The 15,639-nt window shown below is 40.4% G+C and overlaps 1 protein-coding gene across 1 annotated transcript in view; it reads left to right on the forward strand.

Annotated features, from left to right (window-relative positions):
• GPR158 (G protein-coupled receptor 158) overlaps positions 1-15,639 on the forward strand; it is a gene marked incomplete at both ends in the record, with an annotated part of 211,396 nt that overhangs the window by 77,619 nt on the left and 118,138 nt on the right. Inside the window, one exon of the mRNA XM_082307042.1 lies at positions 12,559-12,661. Coding sequence (XP_082163168.1) covers positions 12,559-12,661 — 103 coding nt within the window. The remainder of the gene's footprint in view (positions 1-12,558; positions 12,662-15,639) is intronic.

A 15,639-nucleotide genomic window follows, 5' to 3' on the forward strand; every position in this document is an offset into this window, starting at 1 on the left:
CTAATAAGGACAGCAAAGAGTTATAGCAAAATCTAAGTACAATTTAGCTTGTCAGGTAACTTTCTCTATGTCACGGGAATACTTTAATAGTATTTACAGTATAGCGAGCAAGTTATTACATTTTAGAGCAAGGATTCTTTTTTTTTTTTCTTTTTTCTCTGTATTTTCTTATGGGTGTCATACTGACTAAATATCCTGGTATTTGTATGAGTTCACCAAAACACTTCTCATGGTACAAAGCTGTATGAAATGCCTTATCTTGAGATGCTTTGAGGATTTGCAAGTGGGATCAAAAAAACAAAGTCCCCCACCCCCAAGAAGTCCACAGATAAGAAAAAGATGTATCATTTACAAGACAAGCAAAAAAGAAGCCTGTAGATAAGTAAAGGACCCATCTTCCTGGTGAGAGATGGGTAAGAATTGTTAGTAGGTAAGTCACATTGACAGTCTGCTGAAGTGTTTGTCCTGGAGTGACCATGCAGATACCTATGAACTTCTGAGCTTTTTGAATCTTGTCAAGAACCTCCAAACTTGACCTGGAAGCATGTGGGCTCTGCAGGCTGGCAAGGCTGTCATGCTGCTTATAGAGAGTGCTTTGCTTTTTCAAATGTTTCTGACTTTTTTGAGCTTTCAAAACATTGCTTCTGGGTTTTAGGCTTTTCATTACATTTTCTGCAGCTGACTCTCTGGGAGGTTGATGGGAGTGGGAGTAGGATTTCACCGTAAGCTTCTGCCATGGTCTGTTCATGTGGCTTTATTTCTACAATATAGTGAATGCAATTCTATAATATGATAACTATATTAAAAAAAAACAAAACAACTTTTGGATATAGTTATCGTATTATAGGGTTATATTCACGATATTATAGAATTACAACTTTTGGATACAGAATCCAGAAACTTCCTGGAAACTCTGAAGCGGTGAAAGTACTTGGGAAAGTTTGCCTCAGACTCAAGAAAACTCAATAGAAACTCTTGTCTTCAAACTTGGCTGATTTATAATTCACTTACCATACAGAAACATGTTAATACAATTTACCTTCGGGAGATTTTTTTTGTTTGTTTTAATGAAGTCAATCGTCGAGATGGAATTTTAGAAGTCTCAGAATAGAAATTTGGAAGACCCAATCTGTGTCCCATTTGTGCTGTTAGAAGATTTGGAAAAGTACTGGTCAATGTATTTGAACTGGGAGGCTCTTCAGACTACTGAATAGGCTGGTGCCTGGATTTGCCTTCTGCTTCATAAGCATTGGGAATAAGAGTCTGTTGGAGTGAGGTGAACCCCATGTCGTTCTGGGGGTGAGATGGGAGACTTTTCTGGGGAGATGGGTCACAAGTCTCACGTCCCTGCTGAGGTGGTGTGTTCTGCAGCAGAATAAGAGTAGAAAGGACAGAGACGGGAGAGGAGTAACACAAAACATAACAGTAAGTTAATTTTACAAGACTGTGTGCTATAATGTTTTCATTCTTGTGGAATTGTTAGACCAGGAAAACAGGTGAGTGTTGTTTATTTATAAATATGAAACAAAATCTGATGCTATTAGCTGCAGGTTAATGAAGTTACTAACCAAACGTTTTCTTTCTTAACCTGAAAGTTGTTTCCTTTTCCATTGTCACCTGTATAATATCTACATGTTATCAACTAAAATCTATGCATGTGCGACAGGACCTGGTTCTGCCTTCATTTGTTCTGGCTTTAGCTTCACTGGTCTCAGGGATTTTGCCACTTGATAGAAGTGATAACTGTGTTGCAGCCTCTTCAAGTGATTTCAAAGTGAGAGTTAGAAAGTGGGATGATGTGGAGCAAAGGTGGGCTTTTGCATGTGCGTGCGTGTGTCACATTAAGGCTGGCAGATCTTTGGTGCTATTTCTGTAGTGGCTTCCAATAAAATGGGTTTGCTCTGTCAGATGGAAAGTAAACCTGACATTTTGTTGAGTCTGAGGCAAACTCTTCCAAGCATCTTATTGTCTGCTGAGGTTTATATGTCTACAACGTACTGCTACCAGCTGCTGTTTCACCACTTACGAGAGCTCTGAGAACAAGAGGTACACTTCTATAATTAATAATAGAAAACAATTTCCTTTTTAATTTTAATGATGTCAAAAAAGATCCAGTCCATCATGCTTTGTGAACCAGCTCCTGGCAGCTGCTGAATAATAGAGAGAAAACTCTAGCTTGCTTTCTCTTCAGTGGCTATACCATGTTACTTGTTATTCAGTAGTCCCTGTTTTCATGCAAGTCATGAAATAGAATTGATGGGTGATAGATACCTTACTGCCTGAAGGCCACTTTGATTCCCGTGTTTTAGTGTTACCCTTCTGCCACCGTATACTTGCAAGTACCAGAGGAAGAAATAATTACAGTGCAGATAAACTTGCTGAGTTTTCTGACATTCTTAATGATCCCTATGAAATTGGCTTCCAAATTTGCAGTCACAAGCTTTTCAAAGAGTGTTATCAGTAGTTACCCTGCCAGGAGAAGGAATACAAAGTTCCAGAGTTTCTGGTTCCAGAGATTGTTTGATGCTTTGCTTTGGCTTCCCGCTGCAAGCTGGAACAACTTCATCTTTCTTGTCTCTCTGTGGTGTTGCCATCTGCCATTGGGGTTAGCAGGGAACTCATTTTAGAAATGGTTAAGCCGTCTGCCAGTTTGGGACCTTGGCTCAAAAACGGTGCATTGCTGAACCGAGGGAAAGCAGAGTACCGAACAAATTAAAACTAGAAGTGTATTTCATCCTTCCAGCTTAGATTTGAACTTAATCTTCATTTTGGTGTGTGTGTTGTTATACGTCTTGGAGGATTAATTAAATGTGGCTATACTTCTGTGGTGAAGATTAGTTATGCTTCAGATTTATACAAGAGGAAACCTGTCCTGCTTGGAGCTCTCACAATGGAGGAGGGCTGCTACCAAGATTTTAAGCCACCTTGGCGAAGTTGTGAGTCTGGGCTGCTCCATGGAGGTCCCTGGCATAACACTGACACAGAGTCCTGGCAGGGCTCTGGGACCCGTTAGGCTATGGGCAATGTGCTCTAGCTGACACCCAGCTAAAATTTCTGTGGGTACAAGAGGACTCTGTAACACACGGGCTCCCTATTGCAGGCAGGACAAGGGAATAATTGCTTTCATATACATGTCTAGACACAATAGTTTATTCTCAGTCTGTTAAAATAAGAATGCTTCTTATAGGTCTGTGTCAAAGCTGGTGTTATATACCATGAGCTTCAGAGAACATCTTTATAATGGGTGGCTTTTGTAATGTTAAACTGAGGGTGGCTGTAGCCTTGTATAAAGGAGGAGTTCAGCTTGGGCAGGAAATTGCAGTCAAGTGGAACAGGGAAAAGTGGCTTTTAATCACCAGGGCACAGGAATACCCTTGTTGGATTAAGTGCAAACCTGAGGGAAAAATAATGATCGGCAGAGAGAAGCGTCATTACATATCAAAAGTGGTCATTTAGAGAGAGCCTTCCAAGGAATTTACATTCACGGCCAAAACCTCCAGCTCCAGAAGGCAATGGAGGAGTGAGATATGAGTCATCAAGGCTACATTGGCTTTGGATAAAAAGTAAGAATCTAGATTTGAGATAAGGGAAGCAGAAGAACAAAGGAAAGATTTTCAAGGTGTCTGTCTAGAATATGGTGGCTCCATATAGGGAACTGGGTCACTAGCCCTCTGGCTAGCCTTAGACCTAGAAGTGAGGGCTTACCTATAGGACAGTTACTACTCAAAATTAGGGCATTTTTCCTCAAAGCTGATAAAGGTTGCAGGAAGAAAGCAAGTGTTCAAAGCAAAAAATGGGATTACATGGTGTACCCTCGTGGCTGATCTCTCTTTGGTGTCCTGGATGAGAAGCCACAAGCAACTAGGCAGGTATTCATTTATTAAGTATAGTGCTGTTTCATATTCATTTTAGTTATAACCTTTTGTTTCTGATTTATTACCCAAAAGTATAACTATATGTCTTGCCCAAGTGCATATTTTAAAACCCTTATGCTTGCGTAGTGCTAAAGAAGAGGCTGAATGAGCTAGCAAATATTTGGCAAATAGTGTGTGCTGCATTTTCATGGTGCTAGCAGGACATGCAGCACCTTTGTGGGACTTGTACCTTGTAATGAGTGAGTGTACGGCGCCACGCTGTGAAGATGAGTGTGAAGCTGGTATTGTCAAGTAGTAGGAGTTTGGGGGGAATTTTTTGCTGACAGCAATAATATGGTGGTGCTTCTGACTGTGATATGACCCTTACAAGGGTGCTTAAACAGCAGTCTGACAGACTGTGGTCTGCAGTGTTCTTGGGCAAGAGGAGGACTGATGGCTTTGTCACAAAATCGTTGTTTCCTTTGACAGATGAAATTGTAAAAGAAGCCAGGTGATGAGATTGAAAGCAATCAAGAAGAATCTGTGGTTTAACAGAGCTCAGATCATAGGTTAAACCTAGAAAGTCTGCTCTGAACGTCAGTTCTGAGAGACATCCCAACCTTGAGGATGGGAGGCTTGTGGCTGGAACATGGAGATATGTTTGACAAGTAGAAAAACTCAAATTCTGATACTATCTTATAAACAAGATTAACTTTCTTGATGAGTTGGCACATTGTCAAACTGTAGAGGCTACAATCCAGAATCAAGCAAAATTAATGAAAGGATATTGAACAAGTTGTGGACAGAGCAGTCACTCTGCTGCAGGACTTGTCTGTCTTCTTGCGTGAAAGAAATATGCTTTTAAAATGCATGCTGCTGATGGACAGAAACTAGCTGGGAGTTTTGTTTTACCAATGACCACGAAGTAAACACAAGGACTCATTTAATAGACTGTGTCTGACTTGGTTTGTGATAAATAATGCTGTGTCTTCATTCAATTACCAGTGAGGTGGGTATTTTCCTTCAATTGCTGTCTAATGTTGCACTAATATAAAAGTAAAGAATGCTGCAAAATTGAGCAAAGATACTAAAATCCGGATCCTTTATGCAGCCATCTTCTCAATCATATTTCACACAAAATACTCAAGTAGAATTTCAGTAAGAAATGATTTTATGACTAGGAGCATCTTTTATCCAACTTCGCATAGTTGGACTCAACTCAAAACTCCTAGCAGTCCTGAGTAGTAAAAACCTCTGGAAAAATGGGCCAACTTGTCCTAAAAGGACTGAATGCCAAGGAACAGGAACGGCAGATTATTGTAGCCTGGTTTCCTAACGCATTTTCTTATGCTGTTAGCTGATGTCTAAGAAGGCACCAGTGGCAGCTAAAGCTTTTCTTGTGACTGTGGCATTTCAGAGAGCATTCTTTAGTGTCCAATAAAAGATATGTCCTCATGGTGTCGTCTCTCCCTCAGCAGGGACGCTGATAAGGTATCTCTTCTCTACCAGATGTTATTTTCATGAAGCTTGTGGGAACTCAGCAAGTTTCTCACTCCTACTGCACTGCCTGGAACCAGCCAGTAGGTCCAAAAAGTTACTGTGGGTTGGGAAAACACACACAAGCTGTTAAACACCTTTTCCAATGTGATCACATATGTCTTGCTAGTATGTGAAATCAGCCTAAAAATAATGTTTAAGAGTCAAGAAGTAACTACTTTAATGGTTGCTGGGAAATGCAATAGAAATTACATAGCAGCTGGCTAGAAAATGTTGGTTTAGCGATGTTGTCCGTGTTAACTTATTAAAATATTGTGCACTGTTTTCCACCACTTTATTCCCCTCTTTGAATTATGCATCTAAATTACCCATTGATTATAGCACCTATTTGTTAGCTTTTGGGTGAACTAGAGGAAATTTTTCCCTTTCCACATAGCAGGGCCAGCAGGCTATCCATGCTGGCAGTACTGTAACAGTCAAGCTCTTTCTAAAGAACGGTGCAGTCTACAAGATGTTCAGCCATGCTCTTTGATGAGATGAGCTGTGCAATTCCCATGCGCCCTCTATTGCTCTTTCCTATTCTGAATGAGTTTTCTTTGCTTAAACTCTACAGTTTTCTTGATTGAATAAAATGTGAATGGCCAACTGTGAAAATTCAGTTAAAAAAATTAATATCAATAAGGAACACGAAATTGAGGTTTTTTCGCATTTTTTTAAAACATAGCAAAATTCTACTAGTTTGTTAATAATTCAGGGAAATGTGAATAGGTGAGAAAGACTACTCCACTACTCGGAACTGCATCCTTCATGGGGATCAGGAATAGATCCAGCCTTTCTTCCCACCAAATGTTTTTGGAAATGCCTCACATTCTTGCAGGTTTCGGCAAGCTTTCTTAATCCCCTGTCTTACTCTGTGGCCCATTTTCTAGGCCAACTTTTGCAACACTTGCTGCCAAGTCACAAATGAATGCAGAAGTAGTTGGCAGAACCAGACATCCAGAGGTAAAGGACCTATGTGTATTTTGGCATATTCCTTGACAGCTTCTGGAAGGTCTTCTGCAGATAACGTTTGGTATTTTCTGTATTGCCCATGTGTAAAGCACAAAATTGTCCTGGTGATAGAAAAGAAGGGGTAGAGATTCAGTGTGAAGAGAATTCTCTCTGAAGTAGGTAAAACACTAAGGAAGTGAATTAGACTTCGCTCTAAATGCAGTTTAACCTGTGCTAATAGTAAAAAAATTATCCTCGAAGCCAAGGAAATCTGGCCCTGAGGAAGTGCCTTCAAATTAATCACACTGTATTATTTAATGGCTATAAAATTATCAATCCCTTTGGTGTTCCCCTGTAATTGCTGCAGTTTTCTAGGAGAGGAGAAATTGTAATTTTATTTATCACCTTAATCAGAAGCAAAGCTTGGTGTGTTCTAATGATATTCAGGTTACCAATGACAATTCCAGTCTGCCATATAATTTTTTTTTTTTTTTTAAAGCAAGCTGATTGTAGCCTGCACAGGTATTTTCAGCAGTAATGAAAAATCCATCTTAAACACTGTCATTGCTGAGAACTTTTGAGTGTCCACGCTACCCATCCTCTGAAAATTGCTGTAATTGTGCTTTCATCCTTTGGTAAAGGGTCCGGACTGTGGGAAGTACTTTGTAAGCTGACCTTAGGTTCTCCATATGCATGACAACAGCTGATGATGAGGTTTTTGCTGCTTAGCCCCCCCACCCCAAGTAACCTGCTTTCAAACACTGCTAAATTCACCTTTTTTCCTCTCTCACTGTCTTCTAAGCAAGTACTGTGATTTGTATATATTTCTGATCTTCTCTCTTCCACTTCTTTGCAAAATGCTCCATTTCCACCAACTTTATTTACTTATTTTTTCACTAGCACTTGAATTTTTGTCACTTTTGTCCAGGAATGCGCTGATAACGTTGGCATCTTGGGAGTGATGGAGAACCAGAAGGGGATCCCTTAGGGTTCCTCAGACATACAGCCCGGTAACCAAAGTGATTCACATTGCAAAAGGGGTTAAATAGAAGTTAAAGACTCTGCAGCCTCTTACATTTAATGAGTGTTTTCCTGCTTGAACTGGGGGTGATTTGACATTAACTTTTCTGTTCATGGTTTATCAGTATTAACAAATGTATCCTAACAAAAAAACATAACTTGAATAACTTGTGTCATTTCCTGAGTATTTTGTCTAAGATTAATAAAAAAAAACAGACATTTTAACTTGAACAATCACATGTGGTTTATAATTATCTGTGTGAACGAGCTGAGACTCCTTACCATCAGTGTTTCCCTGGTCCCATAGCATAACAAGACCAGAATAATGAAAAGTCACGTTAAAAAGCAGTGGGAAGTTTTTAGCAAAGCTTCAGACTATTAAGACAGATATTGTCCTGATGGCTACCTTTGCTCTGAGCTGAATCAGATCAGCTATTGCTGTGCTTTGTCTGACTCAGAATTTAAACAATTCAGTGTCATTTCAAGTACATTGCTGTTGGAAAACACATTTCTAGACTTGAATTTAAACAAGAATTAACTCCACTGATGAACTCAGAAGGGAGGAGAAAAGCTTCGGGGGCCTAACAAGTAACTCTGTGGTGTAAATTACGGAGTGGCCAGCCCTGTCCTGTCCTTTTGAAAGGAAATGTTGTGTTTGAAGGGAAAAACTTATGAGTAGCGTTGTTGGCAGGCTGGCTGCCTCCCAAGCTGTCCGGAGACAAGCGAGGGGCTCCCAGGTGATGCACCAGGACCTTGGATGCGTGGATGTGCTCGCTGTTCACTTCTGAGGCTGCAAACACACTTAACACGAAACTCTGCTTTTGAAGGAGAAATTAAATGAGAAAATATAACAGGGAAAGCCGTTTCAATGACAGAGCTGTCGTCAAATTTGGCAGGCAGAATTTTTCTCTGACTTTTATCTTCTTTCAAGTATTTTTATGAGTGAGTGTTCTTGACAACATGGTAAACAGGACCAGAAAGGAGCTCTCGGGGTCTTGCAGGACACCAACCTGCTCCAGCTGCCACCATGTGCCAGGCACAAAATGACTCATCTGTACGTAGTGTTTTCTAGAAATTCCCTACATCCTGCCCCAAAACAGAGCAAAGAAATGTGGGCTTATTTGTATTATTTGTGCTAAGCTGCTTCTATCATGACTTTGCTCTTATTCCATCCTTTGAACAAGGAGTCAGCTTTAGAAAAGAGAGACATCCCCATCACTCTATGCATGTGGAAATATGGATTTTGAAAGATGCTCTTTGAAAAATTTGAAAAACCCAAGTCAAGGCTGACTGCATTTTTAGTCTTTTTTCTTTTCTTTTTTTAATTCTAAAATTCCTGTTTTAACCCCTCTGCTCCAGAATGCCATGGGCCAGATGTATTTGGTTGTTTATCTTAAGTTCCTAAATTACATGTAGGACATGATGCCACACGCTTTCTCTTTTAAACTACTAGTTTCTTTTTGCCTTGTTCTTCTTTTCTATTTTCTGGTGTTGATGTAACTCCTGCTTTGTGTATCTGCTGAATACTTTGTCACTTGGGTTCTGGCTAATCAGATCTGATGAAGGGCTTTGCCTCTCTTAGGCCAGAAGATTTGGCTCAGACTTCCAAAGCAATTGCACAGGTTATTTGAAGGATTTATTTTCGTTCCAACAGATATATTCTTTATCACAATAGATTTTTCCAAATGTATCCTTTACAACAAGCAGCATAAAAATGAAATCAATACAAACTTTTTTAACTGGTTTAAGTGATGTGTCTGTGTTTATGCAGGACCTGTTTATTTATAAATATTTTCAAGATAAATATTCATTGAATATCTTATTTTTTGAGCTGACTGCATAATTTAAAGTATACTATGTTAAACTTGGGAGTCATTACATTATACAAATATTGTAAAGCTGAAAGTATAAATTTGCAAAGCAGGGAACAGACAGCTGGCATAAATGTGCTGCGTGAATTGTACAGATGCCTATTATTCTCTTTTTAGCAAAGATTATGATACAGCTGTTCTGAATTGTAACCAAGCCCTGTATAAGTACTAATGGCTGGAAGTTAAAGCAATGCAAATTCCGTTTAGGAGTATGATGTTCTGAAGGGCACATCAGAAGAAGGCTCACTCGATAGCCAGCCTGCATCTTTCACTGTTTGCCTCGGCACTTGTGGCTGGGCACGTAAGAGATGTGATACAAGCCTAAATGGAGCTTCTGGTCTAACCTAAGGTAGCCAGAATTAAATAAAGCATGGTTTTTAAAAAGCTGATAGCCACTAATGAAGAAAAAAATACTCAGGAATATGGTGGGTTTATTCCCACAGCTTTGCTTTCACATTTATAATGAAATCTGAAACCAGGTCAGTTTATGCTTCCTTTTTTTGCTTATGTGAAGGTGGATATTTTTCACACATTTGCTTTTTTCAGTGCTAAGTTCTAGATGGATCAAATCTTAAGTAACTTAGCAGCAGATTAATATTTTACTGGCAGTGCCTGCACAGTCTGTTGTGGGCTGCTCAGTCTCTGTGCTCCTGGCGGTCTGGAGCCCGTGACCGATCCCGTGAGCTGCCGCGGCGGAGCTCCTACAGCTTTGCAGGGCTCGGGCTCAGGGGGTGCCACTTGCCAGGGCCAGGACAAAAGTTGATTGCATGTGCCTGCCGTGTGTTGTGCGGATTCACCCGCAGACAGCCAGGAAAAGCCTCTCTATCTGATAAAAGAACTTTGATTAAATAAATCTGGACTTTGTTTGCTAAACTCCTTCTGTACACCAGCCAACTCTTACTCAGTTTATTTATTACCTTTTTCACCATAATATTTACCACCATTGGTTAATATGACTGTTAAATCGTTAGTAAAAAGAGGGAAAGTTTTTCTTGCCAGGAAAAGTATTTTCCCCATTTTTGGCCACATGATATTTAGTGTTCTTCCCTGCCTCACTGCTGCAATTTCTTAAAAAAAGTGAGGCTGTAAATAGTTCTGTTTCCATGCAGTGTTGAGCACAGTGGAATTTCAGAGTTTGAAGCTGCATCTAGAGGGATCTAGGCTTGCTTTCTCTCCTTCCCTTCTTTCAACAGACTGATGTTCTGATCGTTGTTACACCTTTGCATGGGATTATATGGACTGCAGGAAACAGAATTTGACTGATGGTTTTTAAGGTGTGCATTACAGCTGCCAAAGACTGGAAACAAGGATAATATCCTAGACCAAGGAAAGATAACAGCATTTGAAATATTTTGTTCATTTTCAAGTTCTAGACTCGTCAGTGAAATAAAATAAGAGTTATGGACTTTTATTTGGTGTGAATATTGGATGTGTGTGAAAGGATCATCAGTAAAGCATTTCTTTTAATGCAGAACAGATTCACGAGCCTGTGACACATTTTATATGAATTTGTTCAGTGGCAATGGATATGGTTCTAGGGGTACTCTGGTGTTCGCAGAATTCAGTAGAAGCTACTTCTTTTTTTCCTTGCCTTCAGAAAGAAAATGCAGTCTTAATAGCAGCGTGTACCTTCCCATTACAAAGCAAGAGGCCAGAAAGGCAGAACAGAATTTTCCCCTGAAAAATTCTTTTTACTACTTTAACTGCTTTTCTGTGCTTGGTTAAAGAGGTTTTGCTGTCATTGGACTTGCACACACACTCATCCCACTTCGATTTCTTCTGTCCTCCACCTTGTCAACAGCCACATTTGTGTAGGGCGAAGATGAAGTGTGAAGAAAAATGATTTGTGCCTTCTCTTCCTGTTTTTTTTCTTGCTTTCATGTTTATACAAAGGCTGAATGAATTTTCAGTGTTCTCGCATGCCAGTTTCCTGCTTCTTAGTTGTTTTCCAATAGCACCTGCAGGCCCACGCTGCGTGCATGGACGTCAGATCGGCAAAGGGTGCGAGACAAGACGACGCCATCTGGGAGGCATTTGTCATTTGCCATTTGAGGCATTTGCCATTCTTTGCCAACTGAGGCACGGAAAAGCAAAGTGGCTTTCCCAGCATCAGGCAGAATTATGTCACAAAGCTGAAATTTGAGATTAAATGAGTTTTTCTTAAGTGTCAGTGCAGACTGTCCTTTCTTGGTTTGCATTTGATTTTTGAAACTGAGATCTTTTTTATTAAACCCTGTCTTCTGCATCTTGCTCCCAGTTGCAGGCAGTTAGGGATTAAAGCATATTCTAAAGGCACAGTCACAAACAAGTGAAACGTAAGGAAATGAGAGAACAGAGGGTGTTTTAGTTAAATCCTTCAGTTGCTCACTGAGGAACTACTAGTGTCTAGTTCCTATTCATGGAGGCATGTTGGTATAGGTACGCCTATACTGATGGGAAGGGCATCTAGTACAATAGCCTACTTTGATCTGATAAAGTGAAATAAGCTATACTGGGGAAAACAATTTCACCAGTGTTTCTACCCTTATGTTGCTGAACTATTTCTTCCCTCTGTACTAGGCAGTCTATTTGTTGTACAGAAATGGTCTGACAGTAGATGTTCTGTTACTGTAATAAATTTGCTGTGGTTGTCCTGATGTCAAAATCAAGCAAAAGCAAAGTTGAGCTAAACCAAAACTTGTTTCACATATTACATCCTTGAAAAGGGACAAGAGAGCTTAGAAGTATGGGGCTCCCATTGGTGTAGGTTTGCTCTCTTTCACCTAGGTTCTCTGATTTAGGTCTGCAGCCATTTTCTCTAACCAGTTGTTGGCTTTGTTTTGGCTGGGTCAATCTTCACTCTGGTATGGTTGCCGGTGCGGCGGGGGCACCAGCACTGGCACGTGCTGCCTGCAGAAGGTTGGTGGCTTGACTGCAGGTGTCCATGTTCTCCCTCACGTAGCGTGAGCTCCAGCCATCTGAACCCCACCTGCCCTGCTGGGGAATAGTGCTGGAAACTCTCCAGGAAAAAACACAGCTGTCTCATGTCCTACCTAGAGCCGAAGTACAAGAATCAAATTTGGCACTTTCTTGGTTTATCAGTAGAACAGGCTTGATTTACAGCTGTCTTTGCTAGTGATGAGCAACAAAAAAAAAAAAAAAAAAATTGGAGTGATAGATGACTATGGGAAAAGTTGATGAGAAAATACTGTCAGACTGGAAGGGGTGCCTGTTTATTCTTAGAAGCCTGCTGACGGTGCCTTGTAATGTGTTTATGCTTGAACGTACATCTGAGGGTATCGTTGTATGATCATCTGCGTGACTTTTCTTTTTTTCTTTTCTCACAGTGCATGCCAATTAAAGGCCTTGGATTTGTGCTCGGAGCCTACAAATGTATTTGCAAGGCTGGATTCTATCATCCCAACATCTTCCCAGTGAACAGCTTTCAGAGTAAGTGCCTTTGCTTGAGTTTAAAAACAGAAAAGAAAAAAGAAAACAGAGCTAGCATTAATAATGCAGGGCTCCTTTTTATCCTCGTCAGGGTTATACAGTAAAATCCCAGTGGTTTGCAACTCTCGGATTATATAATCACTTAAGGAGTTCTAGCCCTTTGGTTTGTCATTCACGATACTCTTGAGGATCCTGTAAAACATACCCCCTTGAAGAATATTTGATTTGTAAATAAATTTAAAAACATGAAAAGAAGTCTTGCTATGGGGAAATAGAGATTTCTGGCATCTGTGCTCAAGCACAAGTATTGAGAAAATTAATCTAGTAATTTTCTCTTTGGTCAGGGCAAACTAGAATGCCCTAGCCTCTGGCTTTCTGCGGGCTTTAATTGTTTTCATTTTACTTCATTTGCAAAGGAGAATCCAAAAGAGCACCCAAACTCTAATACTTGCTGAAGAGGTATTAGAGATGGGTCAGGCCTGGGAGTCTGGTTGACTGTATGATATACTTGCCCAGGACACACGTTGTATGGTACTTAGACGGAGTTGCCCACAGTAAGGGAAACAGGACTCAGTTGATACTGAGCAGGGAAAATATATAAACTGCATGCCCAAGGTTGATGTCTGTTATTTTCATCATATGACCAAAGCGTAATCTCTGCACAGATTTTGTGCTGAAATTGTTGCGGTTATACTAGTAGAACTCATGCTGCAGTCACAGGTGTAAATGTGTTGCTTGAAACTGTAACAGGGCATCCTTCTCTGCCTCCTGCTTTCGAGTGAATACCATCCTAGCTTCTTCGCACCATCCTTTAGCCAAAGGTTCATGTTGTCAGCTCTCTGCTACAGGAGCAGTTTGTATGAGATGCCCAGGGAATGGTGATGAGTAGCTTTCACCCAGCTTGGTCCAGGGCTGCATGTATTATCCACTGCCCTGTGTGAACACAGCTGTTCCCGTTCCACTATAGAAGTACGTCTGGTAGTATTCAACACTTAACACGCACCTCTGTGATACTCACAGATACAGATTCAGGTGTTTTGTACTGGTAAATCATGTGCAGGATTATATGACATGGTACTTGTAAAAGCATGCCCCTGTGCTACAGAGTACCTCATAATTGGGCTAAATAAATTATTCAGTGTGGACTCAAGAGCTTCAGATAAAGCTTCCAAGTTCCTTCCTATATTAGTTACTCATGAGCTCTGCTTTCTTACATAAAAAGTGGCAGGGGTTATAGATGAAGGGTAGGTAACTTTTAATATTAGGAAAGCTTTAGAATTCCCTGTTTGTTCACAGCCTCGAGTTCCAGATATTAAATACTTTGATCTGTGTCATGGGTTGGCCTGTTTTTTGTTGATTTGGTGTGGTTTGGATATAGATTGGCCAAGATATCTTACCCCTGACTCAGTATATCTCATACATATATATATATGCATGAGATAAATATATATGTATGTCGTCTCCTGTATGTCTATGTGGCATAAATAGCACAGCGTGTTTGTTCAACAGTTTACCTGCTGAGTGTTTGTTTCCCTTCTCTTTTCATGTTGTGGAGTGTCGCAGAAGGCAGCCTTCTGATAGTGCTTTTTCTCTGGGCTCTGTGCAAATTTTTTGAGAAAGTAAGGACGATGTTTGCTTGCTCCTGCAGTGCAGTGAGTTACAATGGAGTTGGGATTTAACTCCTTAAATGAGCATATTAAAAAAAAAAAAAATCTTGATTTTTGTCATGCCAAATGCCACAGAACACACAAAAATAATGTGACTAGAGATTGTAACAGCATTGATCATTAGGGATGAGATTCATTTTATCTCACATCAGCTGTCTAAAATGTATGTGCTTGGTATGTATTAGTCACCTAGGTTTCAACTGCAGTCAGCAGCAAGAGCGTGGCTGCCCTGGAGGGTAATTCTGCTGCTTTAGAAAGGCAGTATTTGTCTTTGGATGGGAAAAGTAACTCTTCAGGCAAATAACCTTTTTTCTCCATTTACTATAGAAGGAGGAGCCTATATAGCTACCTAAGATTGGATATTTAGCTTCTAAATGTGAAATTTGTTGCATGAAAGTGTTTGCATATGCTGATATTTTAGGGGGAGTAATTACGTGATCTGGGGCCACTTTGATTTGAGCATGTGTTACTGTGAGTTAACATAAACATGAGTTTTCAAACAGTCGGTAATAAAGAACTGCTTTAATTCATCCAGATGCAGCTCAATCTGCAAAGCTCAATAGGTGAGTTCAAAAAGTGAACGGTGAGACAGCTAGTGTGAGACTGGAAATGACTGTGAAGCAGTGGGAGGAAAAAACAGTGGTTCAAGGGAACTTGGCCCTGTCACCCAGCTGCATTCTGTAAAAAGAAAAAAGGAAAAGATGATATGGTTAAAATACCTGTAGTATGTGGATTGAAAAATTGGATCGAATGTGTTGTGTCTTGAAATTGGAGCATTTCTCCATGGTACTGGGATGCTGCACCGCAGCAGAATATGGTTAACTACAGTTGCACATGGTGCCTGAAGTGTCAGAGTTTTAAGTGGGGGCAAGGTTCTGCTTTAGGTCCAGATGAATGTTCTGGTTTGAGTCTGAAACATGGCTGTATAAAATGGCTTCGCAGGGATGTTGGCCGTTCTACACGCTTTGCTGGTGGGAAGGCTTAAAAGATTCCTTATCTGCCTCCTCTGCAAACTCAGCTGGGGCCCTGAATGCCAAGATGCAACGTTGCATAAACAGTGTCCTCCATAGGAAAGATTCAGCAAATGGGTTGTTCTTCTGATTTAAAGCAGCACGGTGTTGCTACTCGCAGGGAGGTTGCACAGGTTCCTAAAGTGGGTGTGGGACAGGGGCATGGCTGAAATTTAGGCTGTTCTCTTACTGCGTAGTAAGCCGGGTAGGAGAGCATTTCCCTCCCAAGGCTGAGTTTGTTCTTCAGAACGGACAGTGCCAAAATATGTAAAACCTTTCTATTTTTTCTGCTTTAGTTAAT

The sequence above is a fragment of the Platalea leucorodia genome, assembly GCF_965183815.1.
Source record: "Platalea leucorodia genome assembly, chromosome: 1".
Classification (NCBI taxonomy): Eukaryota; Metazoa; Chordata; class Aves; order Pelecaniformes; family Threskiornithidae; genus Platalea; species Platalea leucorodia.